The sequence below is a fragment of the Drosophila santomea genome, chromosome X (assembly GCF_016746245.2).
Source record: "Drosophila santomea strain STO CAGO 1482 chromosome X, Prin_Dsan_1.1, whole genome shotgun sequence".
Classification (NCBI taxonomy): Eukaryota; Metazoa; Arthropoda; class Insecta; order Diptera; family Drosophilidae; genus Drosophila; species Drosophila santomea.
Genome location: NC_053021.2, coordinates 2446410 through 2467329, shown reverse-complemented (window position 1 = coordinate 2467329; position 20920 = coordinate 2446410). Strand labels below are relative to the sequence as shown.

At 43.4% G+C, this 20920-nt stretch overlaps 1 protein-coding gene across 1 annotated transcript in view; it reads left to right on the top strand.

The window, feature by feature from the left end:
• Positions 1 to 19570, top strand: part of LOC120457405 — a 56347-nt gene extending 36777 nt beyond the window's left edge. Inside the window, 5 exon segments of the mRNA XM_039645001.1 lie at positions 2734 to 3488; positions 3963 to 4119; positions 4186 to 4282; positions 4357 to 4486; positions 15473 to 19570. Of these exon segments, the coding sequence (XP_039500935.1) occupies positions 3203 to 3488; positions 3963 to 4119; positions 4186 to 4282; positions 4357 to 4486; positions 15473 to 16983 (2181 nt within the window). The 5' untranslated portion in view covers positions 2734 to 3202 and the 3' untranslated portion in view covers positions 16984 to 19570.
• The last annotated feature ends 1350 nt before the right edge of the window (positions 19571 to 20920 follow it).

The window sequence follows — 20920 nt, the reverse complement described above, 5'->3', positions numbered from 1 at the left end:
TCTTTACCATTTTAATGTAATATAATTAAATATTCGCCTTTTTTTTTGTTGGTAATTAAAATCTTTTGTTTTTAATCAATTAAACATTCCTTTCCGCGTGTATGTGAAATTGAATGCGGAATGCCTGCTGGGAAAAGCTTTGCATAATTGGCATAAGTTTGCACTTAAGTCAGACTCAAAGGTAGCAACCCACACACACACCCACACACAGGCACACACACACACACGTAATGCGTGCATACATGCGTGTTTCCCCACCTGTCCTCCAATCCATCCGCCATCGATGTTGCGCTCTTCTCACGGTAGATTTAACACACGACGGAGCGTTCAATAAATGTCAGCAATTAAAAGGGCAAAATAAATGTTGCACCGCCCCTAGGTGTAAGTGTGTAGGTGAAGGTGCTAGAGTGGGCGGAGTGGGGGCGTGGTTAAGCTGGCAAATGGCGTGGAATACAAGTGTAATATTTAAATGCCAAGATGACAGGGAATCGGAGCAAAGCCTAAATGGAAGAACGCACAACAAGAGTGTAAATAGATACAGCATACAAAGCAAATTCAAAATAACACATAATTCAGAACATTCGAGAATGAATGAATGGCGAAAGCATTTTGAATGAAAATAAGAAATTCTGTCTGGTTGTTTGAAGAAATGAGTTCTTGGAATATAAGTTCCCAGAAATATACACGAATGTCATTATCAACATAGCATGTATACATAACAAATAATTATTAAATAATAACATCAAAAGCTAGTGCCGAAAATGATGCAAACAAATTGCGTTTCCATTTTTTCAACGAGTCAATATTTAACTGCATAAATTTGGGTCTTAAACCCAAAAATTGCATGAACTGCACGAAGTAAACAAAAATGTTAAATGCAAAGTGTAATAAAATAACACCCTTTAGCGTTTAACAATGTGGTTTTTGCCAAATATTTGCAAATAAAAATGAAATATAGTTAGTCTGCTCATAATCCTCATAGATCTGAGTCCATTTTTGGGCAAAAACGCTTTAAGTAAATCCCACCCACATGGTCGTGATTAATTCCGTTTAGTTTGGAGAACGTTGGGTAGCATTGTTTTGGTCTGTGGTCCTGCCACCTCCCACCTCCCACCACCCACCACCCACCTCTCACATCATGATTGATGATGGCCCCGTTCGCCAGAAACTGCGCAAATTGGCAGGATAATCGTATTGGAGCTGGCTGTGGAATGCAGATTGGCATTTGGCAATGCGAAAAGCCGAAAATACTGTCGCATTAGGCTTGAGGTGAACCAAAAGTATTTCCATTCCGATTGCATGTCCTTGTGATTTTGCTTTTGCTCTCTTGCTCTTGCTTTTGGCTGCCATGATGATCCAGATATCCATTTCAATTGTGGGGCCAAAGAGAATTGATATGCAGATGCAATTACCAATTACCTCGCTTGATTTGCCTGATGCGTGTAGTTATTTCAACGGGCCACACACACTGAGCGAAAATTGTGTTATTACAGTTGGTGAATGAACGAATTTTGCAAACGATATACATATGCATTAATTTATGGGCAGTTCGCTAGGCCTTTTGAAATTTCTGAAAACAATAGAAATCAGACAACCCATTGTTTATTTGTAACACTTGTAAGCCGAAAACATAGAAATTAATTAGAAATTACGTTGCTTTGTTTACGCCAGCTGCTGCTACTCAGTTCCTCATTTTCAAATGCTAGAAGTGTTTTGTTTTTCCCTGTGCCCCGCAACACAGACAATTTGTGTTTTACTTATCGCAGGACAGTATCTGGTCTCTGGTCTCTGGTATCCCGAACAAGATTGAATGACGGGATATTATATGCCACAAACATGTGCGGCAACGGCAATTGAACATGTTTCATTTAATTCGGGGCGGTTTTTCGGGTGTGGAGTAAAACGTGCTGCGATGTCTTCAACTAATTAGCATTGAGGGCGGGTCGCCAAAAATGCAAGCCCAAATCATGGCCAAAAGCAGGCCTGACACTGAAACACTGTAACACTGTAATGGGGGCAACGGGGTGTCCTTAATTGAAGTGCCACAGGATTGGGATATGCGAGCAGTCCAGAAATCTCCACAAAAGCGATGGCACGTGCTAACCGGAGTGCGAATCGCTGTCGCATCGTATGAAGTCGGCAAGTTTTTGTGCTTGGGTGGCGCAATCTGTAATTTAAATGCCAGCCATCTTCACGTTTATCAGATTATTTGCGACAAACACTGCGGATACTCTACTCGTATATATATATATATGTGTGTGTGCAGATATGCTAATGTAAATGTGTGGACTGTGATTAGCAGGATAATGAGCATGTTTCATCCGCTGACACTGAAAACCGATCTTTCGCCTGGTTTTTGTGGAGTTTGGTGCTCAAAAATATCTGTAATTTAATGTTTGACACAGAATACTTATTTGTAGATTCATTGAAAAGGGATTATTAGATATTTGTTTGGATTATATGTTATACGAACATTACAAACATTACTAATTATTCAATGGTAAAATGAACCACCTCTTTTGGCATTATGTGTAATATTCTGTACTCACTTATCGCCAGTGAAGTTTATATAAAAGGTATATGTGAATGCGATTTTCCAGGATATTACACATTTTGCTGTGGTAACTTGAAGCTGTTGACTCAATTACATGGTGTTTGCCGTGCAATTTGCGCTCTTTTCATTTTCATTTTCATTTTGGGCCAGATTTTCATGAAAATATTTTGCATTTGCAGCACCCGGCGCGACAGGCTGTCTCATTTCCACTTTCACTTCCACTTCCACGCTCACACCAACGCCAACTGAAGACTGAAGAGGAGAAAATAAAGGTTGCAAAATAACAAAAAAAAAGAAGGTTGAAGGCGGCGACAGGCTCGTAAAAGGGCGCTGCTGTACAGCAATAACAACATTTTATGACGGTCACATAATAAGATCGAAAAGACCCCGCCCACTTTCACACAAACCAGCGACGCAGACGAGGATGCAAATTACGTGGCACATGAAGCGTCAAAGCGTTTGATTTGATTGTCAGCGGCAGAAGAGAAGGGAAGCGAATCGAATTGAGTCGTTTACCGCCCAAGTTTACACCTTCAACGGACCGACTGGAACAGATTGATTGATTGATTGATTGATAGATCCATAGCCAGTGGTCGGAGGTTAGAGGTCAGAGGCAAAATCAAAGGCAGCGACAGCGACAGCGGCACAATGAACAAGAAGTCGCCACTGCCGTTGGCGGCGTTTCTCGGCGGCGACGGCAGCGGAAGCTGTGCCGCCAGCGGCAGCAGCAATGTTGCAGCAACTGCAGCGGCAGCGGCGGCGGCTGCAAACGGTTCCGGCGGACGTGCTGGTCGCCAATCGTCGACGGGCGGCTCGTCGAGCGGCAGCGGCGGTTCAAAGTCGGAGAAACAGGCGGCTAGGGAGGCGGGCGGCGGCGGAGGCAGTCTATGCGGCTGCCAGAAGGCGCCCAAGTCGCACTGCATATCAGCAACAGGTAAGCAAAAAAAAAAAGAACAGTTTAAAATACCCAAAAAAGTATGCTACTCTATGTGATAAAACACAGTGCGTATGAGTTATAAAATGTAATATTACTCATACGCCATGCCTTGTATGACAAGCTCTTTTTTGCACGAACGACATAGTCAGGAAATGATTTATATTACCATTTTTAAATTGCTTTATTAAAAATATTTATTCGCCATATATATGTTTAATACGCTGCAAGCGAAGTTTGTTTGCAGCATAAATATCAGTATTCATCATACGCCGTGTGGCCCAGCTCAATTATTTTAAATACGCCAGTTGGCATAGATTTCAAACCAACACACAAAAAGTGATTTAACACAGCTGGTGATATTTTAGATAAATTCAATTTTGAACGTTATAATGCTAAAAAAAAAAAAAAAAACAGAAAAAGAAAAAGAAATGCAGTGTGAGTTGCAATTAATGGAACCTTTGTGCTCGACAGGCGTGCTTTTGTTGGTGCTGCTCTACACGGCCATGGGTTCCATCGTTTTCGTGACCCTCGAGGGCGAACTGGAGGATGGTGGCGCCCTGGAAACCGCTGTGGCCGCTTCCAAGCCATATCCCCGCACCGAACTGGCCAACGCCGAGATACGATCCAGGTACAGATATTAATTACTTGTTTCAGCTTTTTCTATAACTTACCTACATACTTTATGTACCAACAGAACTGTGGATCGCTTGTGGTCGATAACGGAGGACCTGAATATATTGTACAAGGAGAACTGGACGCGCCTCGCCGCGCAGGAGGTGCAGCTGTTTCAGGTGAGCATACCCGGCATACAACGGGCCAAGTTTCGGGACACTAATTGAGCATTTCCTTGGCGCCCCTTTTCCAGGACACTTTGCTGCGGGCGGTGCGACAGTCGAAGGTTTATCCCCCCGGAGGAATCCAGTTGAATGCGCCCACACATAAATGGACCTACGCCTCGGCCTTTCTCTACTCCCTGACATTAATTACGACGATAGGTGAGTGAGTGAGAAGTGCCTTTCGTTCGTCCCCCCATTTGCCACCCTGGACGCATCGCTCATACGCCCCGTCTGCCACTAGTAAACACACCGCATACCCCGCCCGCCTTCTGGCTGTAGCCCTACCGCTCCCCCTCGCCCCTCGGCCATCGCCCTCGTCCACAGCGACCTCTTCCCATTTCCTTTGTTCGGCACTCCTTCGATTCTCCGGGCAATTTATTAGCCCGGGCATCTGACGTTTGCCATCCGAGCCTGCCAAGTGCATGAACCCCGTCACGTGTGCGTGTGTGCGTGAGACGTTGAGTGACCGCCCCGGACCAGAGATGTCCGCTCCACTGGCCATTACCCATTTACCGCCCTCTTGCCACCCACTTGCCACCCATTCACCACCCATTCACCACCACCCAACTGACCGCCCAACGAACGGCTGCTGTTTTTAATTAACAAACTGTCAACTGACAGCATCGATTTGGATCGCTCGGCCTCTCGGCCACACATTTTTCCCCTTTCTTTTTTTGCGCTCAATATACGAATGCGTCTGCCTGGCCTTTTTTTTTGCTGTCTGATTTCAATTAGTTGTAAGTAACCCGGGGGGCTAAGTAGTCGAGAGTCTCTCTGCCCTCTGCCCCCGTTCCCTAATACAGAAAATATTGTTAAGATGCATGTCGTTATTTAACATGCGGCCCAAAAAAGTGTGCACACACACACACACGCAGCCCTTCTGCTCAAAAAAAAAATTCGGATGCAAATTGAATTGTTGAGGGCCCAAAATATTAATTGGAAAAATAATTTGAAACTGCCAGCAAGAGGCTGGCTGGCCAACACTTTCATTTCCGGACATCGTAATTTGTTTATTTTCAAATTTTCATCCAAAATAATGAAGCTTATATTTATGACAACCAATTTGAGGCTGCCCTTAATATTTTTCTTGAATTTGTAGTAATAGGAGATTTTCTACATGAAATAGGAAACAGCAGCTTGGGCATTGTATTTAAATTATATTTTCTCTATTTTGTGGAGTTTTTCCGTTTAAGAATGTTTTCTTTAAAGGGACGGTTTTCAAATGGCAGGCCCACTTTTGCCAGATCTTGGGGATATTGGTCACGTACGATTTTTTTTTGTCTCGGAGGGTATCAACTGTCGGATTTGTCATGGCATATTCAATTCACTGGGCAGCAAAAAGCTCAAAATGTTAAAAAAAATAAAATCAGAGCGTGTTCCGCCGACCATAGGATAAATACAGAAAAAAAAAAAAAAAAATGGAAAAGAGCACAGAAATGGGTGGCGCAGGAAATTTGGCGTGTGGTTGGTTGGCTGCCAGCACAAAAGAGCTCACAATAAACGCGCTGTTAAATCAATCGAATTTGTAGCAATCACCAGCAGAAAAACACACACACCACACACCTACACCCGTACACCCCTACAGCCATAACCCTACACCTCCCCCGCTTAATGTGAATTGAGTTTGAAATCAAAACTCAATTTCGGCCAGCCGCCGGAGGGAAAACGGAGGGGGGGAAAGCGAGGGAAAGGTTGAGGGACTGATGTCCTAGCCGCCGGGAAAGCTATCAAAAATCTGTCTAAATATCGCCAGCCAGAGTAGTACAAACGCTGCCAGTCACGACTGTATGGCGGGTGTCATTGAAATTATTTTGACATCGTTTAGATAAAAGGGGGAAATTGGGGAAAACCAGGAAAACCAGGACAACCAGGAAAATCAGGAAAACCATGGGCCGCTGAACGCTGAATGCTGAATGCGTGGTAGACAAGCTGGGCAACCTGCGGTTGGCAGTTGGGTAAACCAAACAACAGCGCCAGAAATACGGCTGCAATACAGGAGGATAGTGAGCCACAAAGTTTGGCCATCCATCCACTCGACAGGATCGGGGAAAGGATAGTTTCCCTATGCCGCTCTGCCCCGAAATGTATCCGTTCATTTCCCGTGAAAGTGTATGTAATTAAAGTGCTTGATGGAAATGCTCTTTCGCATTTGACAGTATAGTCATGTATCTGGTAAAGAGTGCGGTTGAGGGGTTCATTAATTTACCTATTCATTTATCAGACTTTGATGTTTTTTTTGGGGAAACATGGCAAAACAAAATTTTTGTGTAAAGCACATTACCCATTTATGCTTTTCAAACTGCAAAGAGCTTATGTTCGATTTGTTGGCATTGCAATAGCTTTACATATGCGCCGTATTTAAAATATAATATCTGTCAGTTGCCATGCTAAACGAGACAACTTGGCCTGAATGGCACATCAATCAATTATGAAACAATTTGTCCCCAAATTGCTAAGTGGGAAGTTTCGATTGTTTTCAGCTAATGTGTTTTCTCTAAATAAGCCAAGTGGCTCCCGCTCAGTGCCAACAACGTGGAGAGCAAAGTGCTGGGGATAAATGTGAATGGCTCGAAATTGGTAAATCTGAAAATCCCAGCCAGACCATCCCGTCACCGTCGTCACCTTGGATTGGGGCCAAAAACTTTTGCCCGGGGAATTGGGGTTGCGACTCGAGGCGGCGTTCGATAAAACGATCGTCATGAGATTAGGTCGGCAGAGACAAGACCATTATGCAAAATTCCCATCGATTATCTGTTAAAGCCCTGCCAGGACACTGGGCTCATTATTCAATAATGAAGATATTTGGCCCGGCTTACACTCGAGTGTGTTTGTCATGGTTGCTAGATATTCGCCGTCGGTATACGGATATTTAGGTACTTGGTTATAGCCATTGTGCTATTTTCGATGTGCACAATAGCCCACCTGTCTCCACCGGATGTCCTTCAATTAAAATCCACCGAAAATTGCCAAATTCTTGTGGGTGTGTGTGTGTGTGCTTAGCTCGTAAAACTAATTTCATTGCCTACTTATGTGGGCTAATGGCGTGCTGAAAATCCCATCCCTTGATATATGACACTTACAACTGCAAATTTATGTCGATCTATTTGCATTTGCTGCGATTTTCCAAATGTGCCTATCTGACCGCCTTATCGGTTGACACAATCCAGTCGTTCATTGTCTATTACCAGGAATAATTAATATCACGCATACGCCCCGTGCTGCGGTAATAAAATTAACACTTGCACTCATAAATATAAAACATGGTACCAATAAATACCACCGCACACACTCCATTCACTTGTGATTTATTCGCTAGTCATTGTGTGTATGTGTTTTGTTATCCACACTTACACACACTCACATGCAGACCCTGCAATTTTCTGACAGCTGCGATTCAATTTGGCCAAATGCAGTGAGCCACCGCAGAACCCACTTTTAACCAACTAACTGCGGAAAAGTTGATAGTTTTTTGTGCTGGGGCATGGCATGTCATTAGGGCGGCGCTCTATTGTTAATTGGATTTGTCGCCGGTGCAGAATGAGAACTTTTTGCAGCACTTAATTGAGTCGGAAGCGCACGGCTATGAAAGGTGGTTGGTTGGTCAAGGAATTGCCATATACTATTCTGTATACATCCTGAAAAATGGCAATCACAATTGCTAACATTTTCCATTTTCCTCGCTGTTTTGCAATCGATAAGTGAATGCAAACTGGCAGGAACACACTCGATTGGCTAACATAAATCTCTGGCAAATAAAGAAAGGAAACTACCCGCAAAAAAAGGGGGAAAAAAAAAAGAAACCCCAAACCACTATTCACTATTTACAACCCACTCTGACCTTCTTCGCGCTGTTGACCTTCAACGTTGCCAGACCATAAACTATTACCATCCGTGTAATGGCTTCGTCTGCCACTTCCGGTTGCCATTTTGAATTACAAATGGCTGTGCAATGCGGAGAAAGAACCGTTCGACTGAATCGCCATTTGTATTTCGTGCAACCGCCACACCCGCCACACCCGCTGCACCCTCACCTATTTGCATGACCAGCATTGTGCTCGATTGGCCCCTATTAACTTTATTAAATACTCTTGCCCTGCATTATATTCACACGAAAAACTCCCCGCCTCCCCCTCCAGCACAAACACTTGCGTTGCGCCATGATAGATGACACGTCCTCTGTTGTATTATTATTATTACATAATTTGTATGCCCGGAATTGTGTTTCGCCGGCCGGGTCGGCAACTATAATCATTTGCCACACGTGCCACCGAAAAATCTATGGGCTCAGCGCTGTTAACAGTGTTGGCCAAAATTGCGGAAACTAATTTGGCAGGATTTTCCTGAGCTCTCTTTTTTCTCTAACTGGGCCTAATTAGTTTGTGGCGCTTAATAAAAACACTCGGTTGAGAGGGCTTTTACATAATGACTAACGGTTTTCGAATCACTTTTAGCTGTTGACATGCAAAAATATGTTAATAACAAGCAATGCTTATCGTTGCTATGGCTAAAATACTGAAAATCGGGGGGATTCCTTTCGACAAGATGGACTTGTGAACTAGTTCAGCCTAGAAGTTGACAACACTGATTGAATTGTGGTGGGAGAGGAGAAAAAAATATATTGCGCGGCAGTTTATTTTATTTTATTGCAACTCACAGCCTCATTTTTATGGCCATGGTCATTGTGCGTGTGTGTGAGTGTGTGGGTGTGTGGGTGTCCCAGTGTCAAATATAAAACAAATAATGCCAAACGCGACAACAGCTACTACGACTAGAACAACAATATCGGCGAGGCAATCACAGATAAGTCAACATTCCGCTGGCATAGAAAAGTGGAGAAAGTTCGAGCAAAGTGGTGAGCTACGAAATAGCGAAAAGCGAATAAATGAATGAGCGAATGAATGGCTCCACGAATAAGTGTCAAACGCCTACGCTTCGGCCATATAATGTGGCTCACACACACATACACACACACGCACATAAAGCGTTGAGTGGCCTAATGCGAGTGTAAATGTGCTGCCACATCACCCCATTCAAGCCAACCCCTCACTTTTCGACCCTTGACATACTGCATACATTATTAAATGTCTTCCTGTTCAACAGCAGTTGCAACAACTACAACCGTGACATGTGTCAAACACTGAAACGCATACTACTAAAGTTTTTTTTTTTTTAGCAAAGCCCCCACCATTCCACCCCTTTAAAATCCACCCGTTTCGCCCTGTTTTTCGGCTAGTTTTTCATCTCTTGCAAACGCTTACTGCAGGCAATCAATCTCGCCAGTGGGGAAAATCCAGCGAAGTACAGATTATAGGAGAGAAAAGGGGCGAAAAAAAAGGGAGCAAAGTTGAAAGGGAAAGTGGTAAGCTGAAAATATAAGGGCGACAATACTGGGGATGGGGCATCCTTAAAGCCTGTGGACTGAGATCGAGACACGCGCTCGCAGCTCACAAGGCCCCATCAATGGCTCTTTGTCTCTGTGGCTCTCTTGGGGATTTTGTCTTTTAATGCCGGATCCGGAAACACACACACACACACACACACACACACACGCATACGCACACCACCCACGCACCGGGGAACATGGTCCAATCAAGCGTAGCTCTCATTTCTGTGTGTAAATGTCGCCTATCAATGCTTAATAATGTCATAAAATCAAAAAGTCAGGCCAAGCGGTTGTAGCACAACAATCATGCGGATTTCTTACAAAATTACACGCGAAGAAAGAAAAATCCAAAAAAGAAACCGCAGTGTGAACATGCTCTCTTGGTTACTTTAGGATATTTTGAGCAACCGATCAGTGTGACCATGCTGCCTAAACATTGTCCTAAGAAATCGTTCCTATAATCGTTCGCGAATCTAAGTGTCAGTGTGATGAGACAGCAACTACTTACACTCAACAAATTGTATATACACATGTAGATGCATACTATGTGCATATGCAAACTGTACCCATTTATTCTCTGTGTGCACATAGTACACATGCTCCATGGCTCAGTATACATATGTGGGTACGCTGGTGAGTGGGTATGGAACATTTTTCAGGGCCTGTGTTCGGGGTACCGTCGCCGTTCGAGTGGCCACTCTCCATGCTCCTTGACCTTGCCCCATCCCCTTGCCCCCCTTGTCACAGCGCCCAATGAAGGGCTTGGGGTCAACGGGGCTGAGACGGAGAACAGCGAACAGATTGCTTGAAGCGGGGAGTGCGAATCGCAGAACAAACTGTGAAATGGGGGAAAATGTTGCTGCGTTAGCTGGAAAATGTGCACGCCCCTACTGGTTCAGTCCGGGTCCGGTATTGGCTTGAGTTCGCATTTTTTATTTTATGCATATTTTCTTCGAGTGTTCGGCATACAGAAAAGCGCGCTATACAGCATGTGAGATGGTTGGCATCCGTTATGTCAAGTGCTTGACAAATCGTTGTACACTGGTAAACAGTCAGCGGGATTTGAATGTTTTAAGTTTGTCGCTGGCATAATTGAAATTTATTTTTTGGCTGAGCGTTCTATGCTGCAGGCAAATCGATCGATATTAGATGTATATACTTTTCAATGCAAGGTCAGAATCACTATTGCTTAATAATAATAATTTCAATAATGTTATCATACTAATTGTCATTGCGTTTGACAATAAAACATTGGAAACAAAAAGATGTTATCTTAATTGAAACTGTCGTTTTCAATTATCAACAGTCCGGTTGCTTTATTTATTTACCGTCTGACCAAATAGTTTTCTATAAAGAAATTCTTTTTATTGTACTAAAAAATAGTTTGGCTCTGGTTGGGTAATTGAAAGTCGTTCAGTTTATGCTGTAATTGATGCGCCCAGTAGTAATCCGATTAGATGGAATTTCGCAACTAATTGCCAACTAATAACCAACTGCTTTTTTAACAATGTTCACATTGTCAAGCATAATTATATGTCAATCGAATTAAAACACCCTTTCTGTGGATAGGGTGTCTCACTTTCATTTAAGTCTGCACTCATAATAAATCTCTTGCCAAAGGGATTTGCTCTAAGACCGCATTAGATGTTCTAATCAAAGTAAGGACTTCCATAAAAGCGAACGCTGCATCTTTTCAACTATCAATAAGCTTTGTGAATTCTAGCTTTCTGCTTTTTGATGTTCCATCCCCGATAAGTTTATTTTCATGGACGGATAACAATGACGAACTGTACAGTTTTGCCATATGAATTGTGACAAAATGCGAATGGCTTCCTCTCTCTCTTTCCCTCTCTCTCTTGTTTGCCTATTTCTGTCTATTTTGCTCCGTGCATATCTCATTGTGTCGCTTTCCAGGAGTTATAACCTCACTTCACATCGCCCCCTCGGCCAATTTTCGCATTTTTATGCATGTTTTGACATGTTCAAGCATCGTTGGCGTCTCTTCGCGATGTCAGGCATGCAACGTTTTATGGTCCATATACGCGTATGTTTGCGCATATACTATACGGCTATTTATGTGCATATATGTATGTATGTGTTTGTAGAGCATATATGTACATATGTATATAATATGTATAGAGATCTGATAGCACTGCAGGCCGTTGTAGGGACATTTTGTCTGCGGCTGGCTGGCTTTTGTTTCCATTTCGCTCGCGCCGCTCTCCGCTCTCCGCAATTCACATTTTACATTTCGCATTTGTTTAACAGTTAAATGGACAGCAGTGACGTCGCTGCCGACGTCGCCGCGTCTCGATAACAATTTTAATAGGCCATTTAATTTTTAATTAATTCTTCAAGCGCCAGTTGCCATGTCATAAAAATGTTTGCTGTCATGTTTGTCCAATGTCCAATGTCCTCGGTGCTCAGTCCTCAGTCCATCGTCCTACATCCTACGTCCTCTGTCCTTCGATTTTCATTTGCCATCAGCCAGCCATTGATGATGATGTTTTTGGGGCGTTTAATGACATGTTTTTGTTTCATTTCGCCCTTGCCGGATGGCCCTGCATATCATTATTATTATTTCGATATTTCCTTCGCTGCCCTTTCCACGACAAAATAGTACGCAATTTGCTTTGTTTATTGAACATTTGTCTATTTACGAAGATGAGGGGCGGGCGCTTGTGTTTTTCCCTCGTAATTTCATTACTCAAATCTTGCTGACGCGCACACACAAAGAAAATGCGGCAAACATTTGTCATTATGCTATCCAAATGTATTTAAATCCATTTTTTTGCTTTTGGTCACACCGAGCTATGATCCTAAATGCTATAAGCATAATTTATAGTAAATGTTGTACGCACCTTGTGTTAAATTAGTCTACTCTTTGTAAAACATATTTTCTGCGTGTAATCTGTAATTAAAGCGAGACAGAGATGTGAGGGGGGAGGCATCCACATTGCTGCCCACTCAGCCATTGCTGTTTGACCTCGAGTCTCGAGTCCAGTGGTTGAGGGCATCTAACCTTCGACATTGTGCCCGTCGACCACGTTGTACCAACCACCAACCACCAGCCACCCAACCCCCTCAGTCGCCCCGCCCCTCCTCCAATGGGCATTGTTTGGTTTTATATTTGGAAATTTTTGTGACTCTTAATAGCTTTTTGTGAAAATTAATTTCTTAGCTATTAGAGGCTCTTGTCGTCTCCACATTCACTTCTCCCCCGAAGTCCACACCCTCAACTCTCTCAGTGTAACTGTGTTGGTGTGTGTGTGTGTGTATGTGTGTATGATGGAGAGTATTTTGTAATTACTTTATGCTCGAAAATTGCCGTAGTAAAATATTTCTCGCTGGCTTTTGGGTTGGATTTTACTGTCGCTTTGGGTCAGGACAAAATAGCCTTAGCAAAAATCAAAGGGGGGGTGGCAATGGTTTTAAGAGGGCACACGTTGACCCAGTCGCCTCCATGAAATGGCCCTTTTGTCGACACAACCGGCACTCAACTTTCACTAATGGAATCAAATGCCATGCCTAGCCACCGAAAGTAAACCAATTTAAGCAACCCAGATTCACTATGTATACATATACATACATATGTATGTATGGTGTGGTCAGGTATTGGTATCAAATACTTAAAGACACAACTTTGTCGTCTGGAGCTTATAATATCATATCATTATTCTTTGATGATAAGGCAACAGCTTGCATTGTAGCATATGCAATAAATGAATTATTTGATCACTGCATTGCCATCGAAGCAAAGTCATATTAACAAAATGGTACTTAAATCTAGCAGAAACACATGTCTTTCTATGGAACACGTTTTATGCCGGACACTTATTAAAATATTTTCCCCATTGGCAGCTAAAAAATTGTGGCTCTTGACAGTTACGTTAACATGCCACGTGGCAAATGAGTGGTCCAAGTCGTAGGCCAGAATAGCCAAATCTGCCCAAGAACAAGGCCCTAAAACTGACCATCTGACCATGTCAGAGCCGGACGTGTGCACTTAACCCGTTCTTGGCCAACTCAGCCATTATCCACCCACTAACCACCACCCACTAGCCAGCACTCACCACAGCATACAGCATACAGCATACAGTACTACAGCATGAACCACACACAGTCTCAATCTCCGGTCCCGGATTTCAATCCCCCAACATGGAAATCGTTTTACAGCCCCCCGCTCTGGTTAAATGTGTATATGGCATGCAGTTTGGGGTAAACTTTTCCCGAAAATTGCTACGCATAATTGCCAGTTTTTGCTGCCTGCAAAGCAGCAGTGTGGGGTGACCACCCTTAACCCGTTACAGAAATCTTCCAGCTAGTTGAGGAGAAAGGGGGTGGTGGGTGGTGGTAAAAAGGGGCTTTATAGCCTGGTCGACATGTGTGCGTCGTTAGTTAGTTAGTTATAACTACATACAATTTTATGAACGCCATATTGTAAATGTTATAATTTTCACTAACAATTTTTAGCAACCGTTGCCGTCGTTGCTGGCAAATGGGGGGCGTGGTTCTCGCCGCCCACATTTATGAACGATGGCCATGCGACGATGATAATTTTCAACAACTTTTACGTAGCGTGTGAAACACGAAACTCAAGAGGGTCTGAGTGGGTCTGGGGGGGAAGGTGGGGCATTGGGGTTGGGTTTTTTCTGGAAAAGCCTACACATGCAACGCCCACCACCCCCCTCTCTACGGCCATGCACTTAAACGTGCTTGGGATTTTAAAGTATTTTTTACATTACGACTGAAAAGCATTTTCTGTGTTTTTTAACTCCGATTTTTGTCGTGCTTTTTTTGCTATTGTCGTTTGTGTTTTTTTATATTTTTTTTGTTATTTTTCAGTAATAAAATGTAATACATACAAAGATTAGCACACACATACACACTGGAGCTGCACTCACACACGCACCATTTTACTCAATTATAAAAGTTTCCACATTAAAAGTTCATTGCAGAGCCGAAAGTCTGGGCGAAACGAAACGAAAGTCCGAGGCAGAAAAGCACAGAGTTGTTGGGTTAGGTCGTGCCCACAGGAAGGAAGGCCTAGGAAGGACCTACCACAGGTCCTTATTTGGGGTTCTTTCTCCTGGCTCCTAGCTCCTAACTGGCACCCAGTCTCGTTTCCATTTCCCCAATCCACAATACCCAAAACCCCACTACCAATGCCCTCCGTTGCGCTCCAAAATCACCGGGTCTGGGCAAACAACATCAAAGCCAAAGTGTCTCCGACAGAAAAAGTTACGTTTTTTCTATTATTTGGCCCTTTTTGGGGCCAGCCAGAGCGGTGGGGGGTAGGTAGTTGAATATGGAAAATGGGCAAAAAGGAGTCTGGCCGAAAAAGGTTGTTGTGCCACATGCACATGCCACATGCCACTCTTTTTTCAGCTCAGTTTTCAGTCTGTGCGCAAACGACTCTATCTGCTACTGCTAATCTGTATATGTATCTTTACTATCTGAATAGCCTGAACTGCTAATTAGATAAAGCATAATGAACTGACCTTAACTTAAACTGGCAATGAAAGCACGTATGTAACGAGGTCAGTTTACTGATCCACTTAGCGAGATTTCACTGTGGCCCTAAACAAGAAACTTCCTAATCGCATTAACTAGTTCCATGATTCTATCAAATCAAGCAGCCATCTTAATCGATTTGTTATTATTGTTTTTTACTTGTAAATCAATCGTTACAATCCCAGCTTAAATGTGTGCCTTTACTACTGTTGCAACTTTAAGTGCATTGTTTGTTTGCTTTCTTTCAGGCTATGGCGGCATTTCACCACGGACGCAGTGGGGCCGAGTGGCGGCCTTGGTGTACGCTTTGTTCGGGATACCCATTGTGCTGCTCTACCTGTCCGCCATGGGCGAAGCTCTCTCGGCGGGAATGCGCTGCCTGTTCCGGCGCCAGCGTGTGAAGGGCGGACCAGGTGGCGGACCCGGTGGCGCTGCCTCCGGTGGTGTGGGCTCGGGCGCCGGGGGAAGCGGTGGCGGTCGAAAGACGGACAAGACCAAAAGCCAGGGGCAGCACTACGGCCACCAGAAGTTGCATCAGTACGGCCTGCCGCCATCGGTGTACCAGCAGCAGCAGCAGGCGCAGCAAGCGCAACAGGCACAGCAGCAGCAGGCGCAACAAGCGCAGCAGGCGGGGCAGCAGCAGCAGGTGCAGCAGGGCAAAAAATCCTCGGGCAATCGCCGTGGCTCACCTAGTGTACCGATCTCCATTTGCGTGTGTGTGCTGCTCTGCTATGTGAGCAGCGGTGCGATTTTGTTCCACAAACTGCAGAACTGGAGTGTCCTGGAGTCGCTCTACTTCTGCTTCACCTCGCTGGGAACCATTGGATTCGGTGAGATGGCGCCCAATGGCGCAGTGGCTCTCTATACGGCCTCCGCGTACATTCTGGTCGGCATGGCCGTGGTGGCCATGTGCTTCAGCCTCATCCAGACGGAGATCGTACTGTGGCTGCGCCGGTTCAGCGTGCAGGATCACGTGATGCCCAAGGCCGAGGAACTGGCTCTAGTCACCGTGGCGGTCACGCCGAAACCCTCCTGACAGCGACCCAGCGCGGATCCCAGTCTGGGCGTCGGATTGGGAGTGGGTCTGGCCGGCGGCGCCCTGGGGCAGCCGCAAAACAATCTTGGCCAGCACCAGACCATGTTCTTTGGACCCGCCCACACGCTGACGCAGTACAGTTCGCTGCCGCGCAGGAGTCACCTGCAGGCGGCCAACCATTCCGGCGGAGGATCGGCCTTCCAGCGAAACACGCCCATTCGTAGATCGACGGGCATACCGGAGCACCATTTGGAGTACTTTGTGCCGCGCAGTATCAGTGAGTTTAATCTGTCGGGAGTGGGCGATCTCGCCCTGCCGCCACCCCGTCGATACTCACCCAACATGGTGGGTGGTGGTGGTGGTGGTGTTGGAGGAATGGGCGGCATGGGCATGAATATGGGTGGCATGGGCATGAGCATGGGCATGGGCATGGGCCTGCCACATGGCCTCCAGTTGGGTCCACCACAGACGCTGCTCTGCTCGGCCACGCCCACTGTGCAGCAGCAGCAACAGCAGCCGCCTCCGCCGCCGGCACAGCTGCAGATTGTCACCCTAAAGCCGCGCAGCGAAAAGATGGTCACCTTCGAGGATGAGTCAAAGCAGGCGGTTGGCGGTGGAGCAGTTGGCGGAGGAGCCGGCGGCTCGGGCACGCCACCGCATTGTCCACACGGAGTGCCGACGACTCCGCGAAAATCACCGGCCGTGGGCGATATATTCATGTGACCAGGAGCGCAGGACGAGGCCGCCCAGTTGGATGCAGCAATGCGATTGCGCGACAGCATCGATGATGCACTGTGCCCAAAAGTTGGACCGGCGCCAGGTGAAGTGATACGTGTCTAGAAAACAAAATGAACATTCTCAACGCAAACACTCACACACACACAACACACACACGCAAACCAACACACTGTAAGTAAATGCACACACACACACACACACGTATAAAACGAACTCTTTTCGAAGCATAAGAGAGTATAACAAAAAAAAACATTGCCTACTTTTGAGGGCCCATACTCTCATCTTGAAGTTCATTGTGTTTTTCAGCATATAAGTATGAATAAAACATTGAGCAAATATTTATTATTATGTGTGTAAATATAGCATACAAAAACCACAAAGAAGGCAAACAACTAAAGTTGAATCGCACTTTGCGACAGAATGAGAGAGTGAATTAAAATTAAAATTCTAAATGATAAATGCATAAATAATTGAATGCTGCGTGAGGGCGTTTTACGGTTAATGCTGTAGAACACGGATCCAGAAATTAATAAATACACTCAACCACACACACACACACACACTATGAATAATAAATAGTGCGTGGGCGTGGCATTAGGGAGCGGGACAGAGGCTGGGCGGGCAAGAAGAGCAAACAAAATGCAAATGAAAATGACAAATTGTATAAATACCAAAGGACAAAGTTTATTTATGCGATTTGTTAGTTGGTTGCTGCTCCTGCTCTCTGAGTTCTGTTATTTTTTTCTCCTTTTTTTGTTTTGCCGTTTCTGGTCGCAAAATTTCAATTAGTTTTATTTGCTGTTTCGCAGGGCAAATATGTATAAATTTCCGGAAGGCAGATTTTTACTATTTGCGAAATGCTGATGGTTTTCTTTGCAGACATGCCAAATGTTATTTAAACTGTGACTAGTGGAATCGAAATGTTTTGCACCGATCTTTTCTAGAATATATATACATATATATATTGTTTTTTTTTTAAATAAATGGGGGTGTACTAAATGTAAAGTAATTTTCCCATTTGCCAATATCTTACGAACTGTTATACGGTGCCAAGTTAAATGTAAAATCCTACCAATAATAGCAAAAGTGTTTTTATGCTAAATCGTATTTTTAACAACCGAACTGTTGAATGTATGTATCTCCCCATTAAATTAGGCTCAAAGTGTTAAGTGTGTATATGAATGTAAGATAAATGTGTATGTGCCAAAAAGGGAACCGAAAGTATTATCAAAAATTGATTATTTAGCTGACCTTTTAATCCGACTAAATGCCACGTACTAGCGATCAACGAATTACCAACGATTTATTCAAAAACTTTGGTGGCATTTGGCTTTGGCTTGAGTATTTCGCTTTTTAGCCGCCATTTTTCCATTCGTTTGGCAAAACGCGTAATTTCCAAACCGCCCACTGGCAATTAGGTTTAAATACTTTTTAAATGCATTTTGATTGTAGGTAATTGAGCGCGTGAATGGCCATTTGTTGTTTGTTTCTGTTGGTTACTGGCCTTGTTGTCTGTTTTCTGTTGCCTGTTTTTTGTTGCCCGTTCTCTGTTTTCTGTTGGTGTTGCTGTTTTCCACTGACAGGACATCCAATTGGAGGGCTGTCAAGCGAGCGGAGCTCATTTGAACGCGTTTTTTTTTTCGTTTTTTTTTTTTTGTTGCTTTTGCTGCTTTGCGGCAATTCATTTAAAATAAATTCAATTTGAGCGACCGCCACCGCCCACCGAGTGGGCGTGGTCGCCTGGTTGCATTTGTTAATTTTTGCCATATTCAATTTGTGACATTCAATTAAAATAGTGAAATTAAACCAGATAGGATAGTCATTGCTCGTAAAACACAAAGCATGCGGACAAAAACAAAAACGAAAAACAAAAAGGGATTAATATATAAATGAAGAAATTTTTTAAAAAATACAACACGCCGGACAACCTTCAATTTATGGGTTGTGGCCCTGCAGAGGCTAATTGCAGAGCTCAAACTTGGGTCACAGCCTCAGCCAATTCAGATATATGTATGTCTATGAAGTTAATAACGAACTAACTAACAGCCAAACGGTAATAGTATAACAAGAGAGAGATAAAACAAATATTGAAATTAAGCCAATGTAATTAAATTAAGTCCACTTGAACACGCATTCACACAGCACACACAGACAGAGCCACAACCACAGACAAATTAATACCATTAAGTAAACTAAATGTAAGGATAATTTTTTTTTGTCAAATTCCTAGCACGGTAAGTTGAACTTTTAGGCTAACCGCATGGGCTCATTGCGAGTGGCAGTTAAGGATAATTACTCTAATTCATATGTAATCCTAGTCCACTAGATACACACATACATATGCATATACATATACATATAGATATATGTAGCCGTACACAAAACGAAACTAATCTAGCATTGAGAAAGGCAAATAAGAAATACCAATAAGAAATACCGCAGTTCGCATCATATACATACATACATATATATGTATACAAACATCTCTCTATATATATACATACATATACAAGCCCAACCAAAAAGAAAAGAGCAGAATAAATACATCATGAACAATTTAGTCAAAAATCAACAACTCTTTGTTTGTTCTTCTTACTTGCGGCTCACATTAACAAATGCCGAACATCTGGATGGGATATGGGAAATAGGTTATACATATGTGTGTGTGGTCTTTTGGGTGATATATTTGCAGATTGTCAACAAGTGCCAACATCTAAATGGGAAATGTTAGCTTCTTATTTAATATTTGACATGGATTTACTTTTTTTATATTTAACTGTCTTTATTTATGCTCGAATTTATTGTGTTCATTATTTTTGATTATATTTTATAATATAATTTTTTATTTTCTTATTTTATTATATTTTATTTTGTCTTATTTCAGATCTTCAGATTTCAACGATCACTGCCATCTTCAGTAATTACTTCGTATTTGGAAATCCCAGCCTACATTTGATACGCCCAAATATGTTCGCCTGATTTGGTAAGTCCAAGCAATCAATATTATATGATTATATGATGAAGGAGCATTTAGTCGAAATTAAGGCCAGGATATTCGAAATTCCAAGAGTTGTGTCCAAGAGCAATATTTTCCGTTCGGTTCAATTAATGAACCTATTTATGGCATGCCTTTTTCGGACGGGGTTCGTTGAAAACTGAAACTTAAACTGAGACTGAGAGTGAAACGCGTGGATACATTACCGAAATCATCAAAAAGAAACGGCGAATTTATTGGAGCGGCAGAAAGGAGAGGGTGGTGAGGAGGAGGGCAGAGAGGGATGAGAGGAGAGGGGAGAATGTGAATATCTTAAATTTAATTGAAATGCGCAGAAGCAATTTGCGTGTTAATTGATAAAGATAAAAACGGACGAGAGCAAGTGCGAGTGCGATAGTCTGACCAATACAAAAACAAAAACACAAAAAAAAGGCCTCCCTTCCGCTGGCTCTCTTTTCTGCGAATTGTGAATTATTTAATCATTTAATTAGTGTTAATAATTTATAGCAAACAGCTTCGCAATCAATTTGCGTTTCAGTCCGTATCTGTATCTGTATCTTTATCTGTATCCGTACCTTTGTGGCCATTTCGCTGTGCGTGTGCATTTTATGACAACTCTGGAATGAAATTTCACTTAATCAAGAGTCGCATCCAGGTGTTCAACCGAATGGCTGGCTGAATCACTGCCTGTGGGAGAGTCCGAGAGCCCCGAGTCCAGATTCCGGCTTTTTGCCACATCAATTTAATTTACTTGTGACAAATATCTCCATATCCGGTCATCGCATTTACCCCAGCATTTCCCATTTCCCATTTCCCAATTCCCCCGATGGATTCTTCCTCTTCGCTCGAGTGTTTGTCGAACCTATAGACCAAATGTCAAGTGGAAAAGCATTAGCCCATCAAATGATGTGTAATGTACTCGACTGT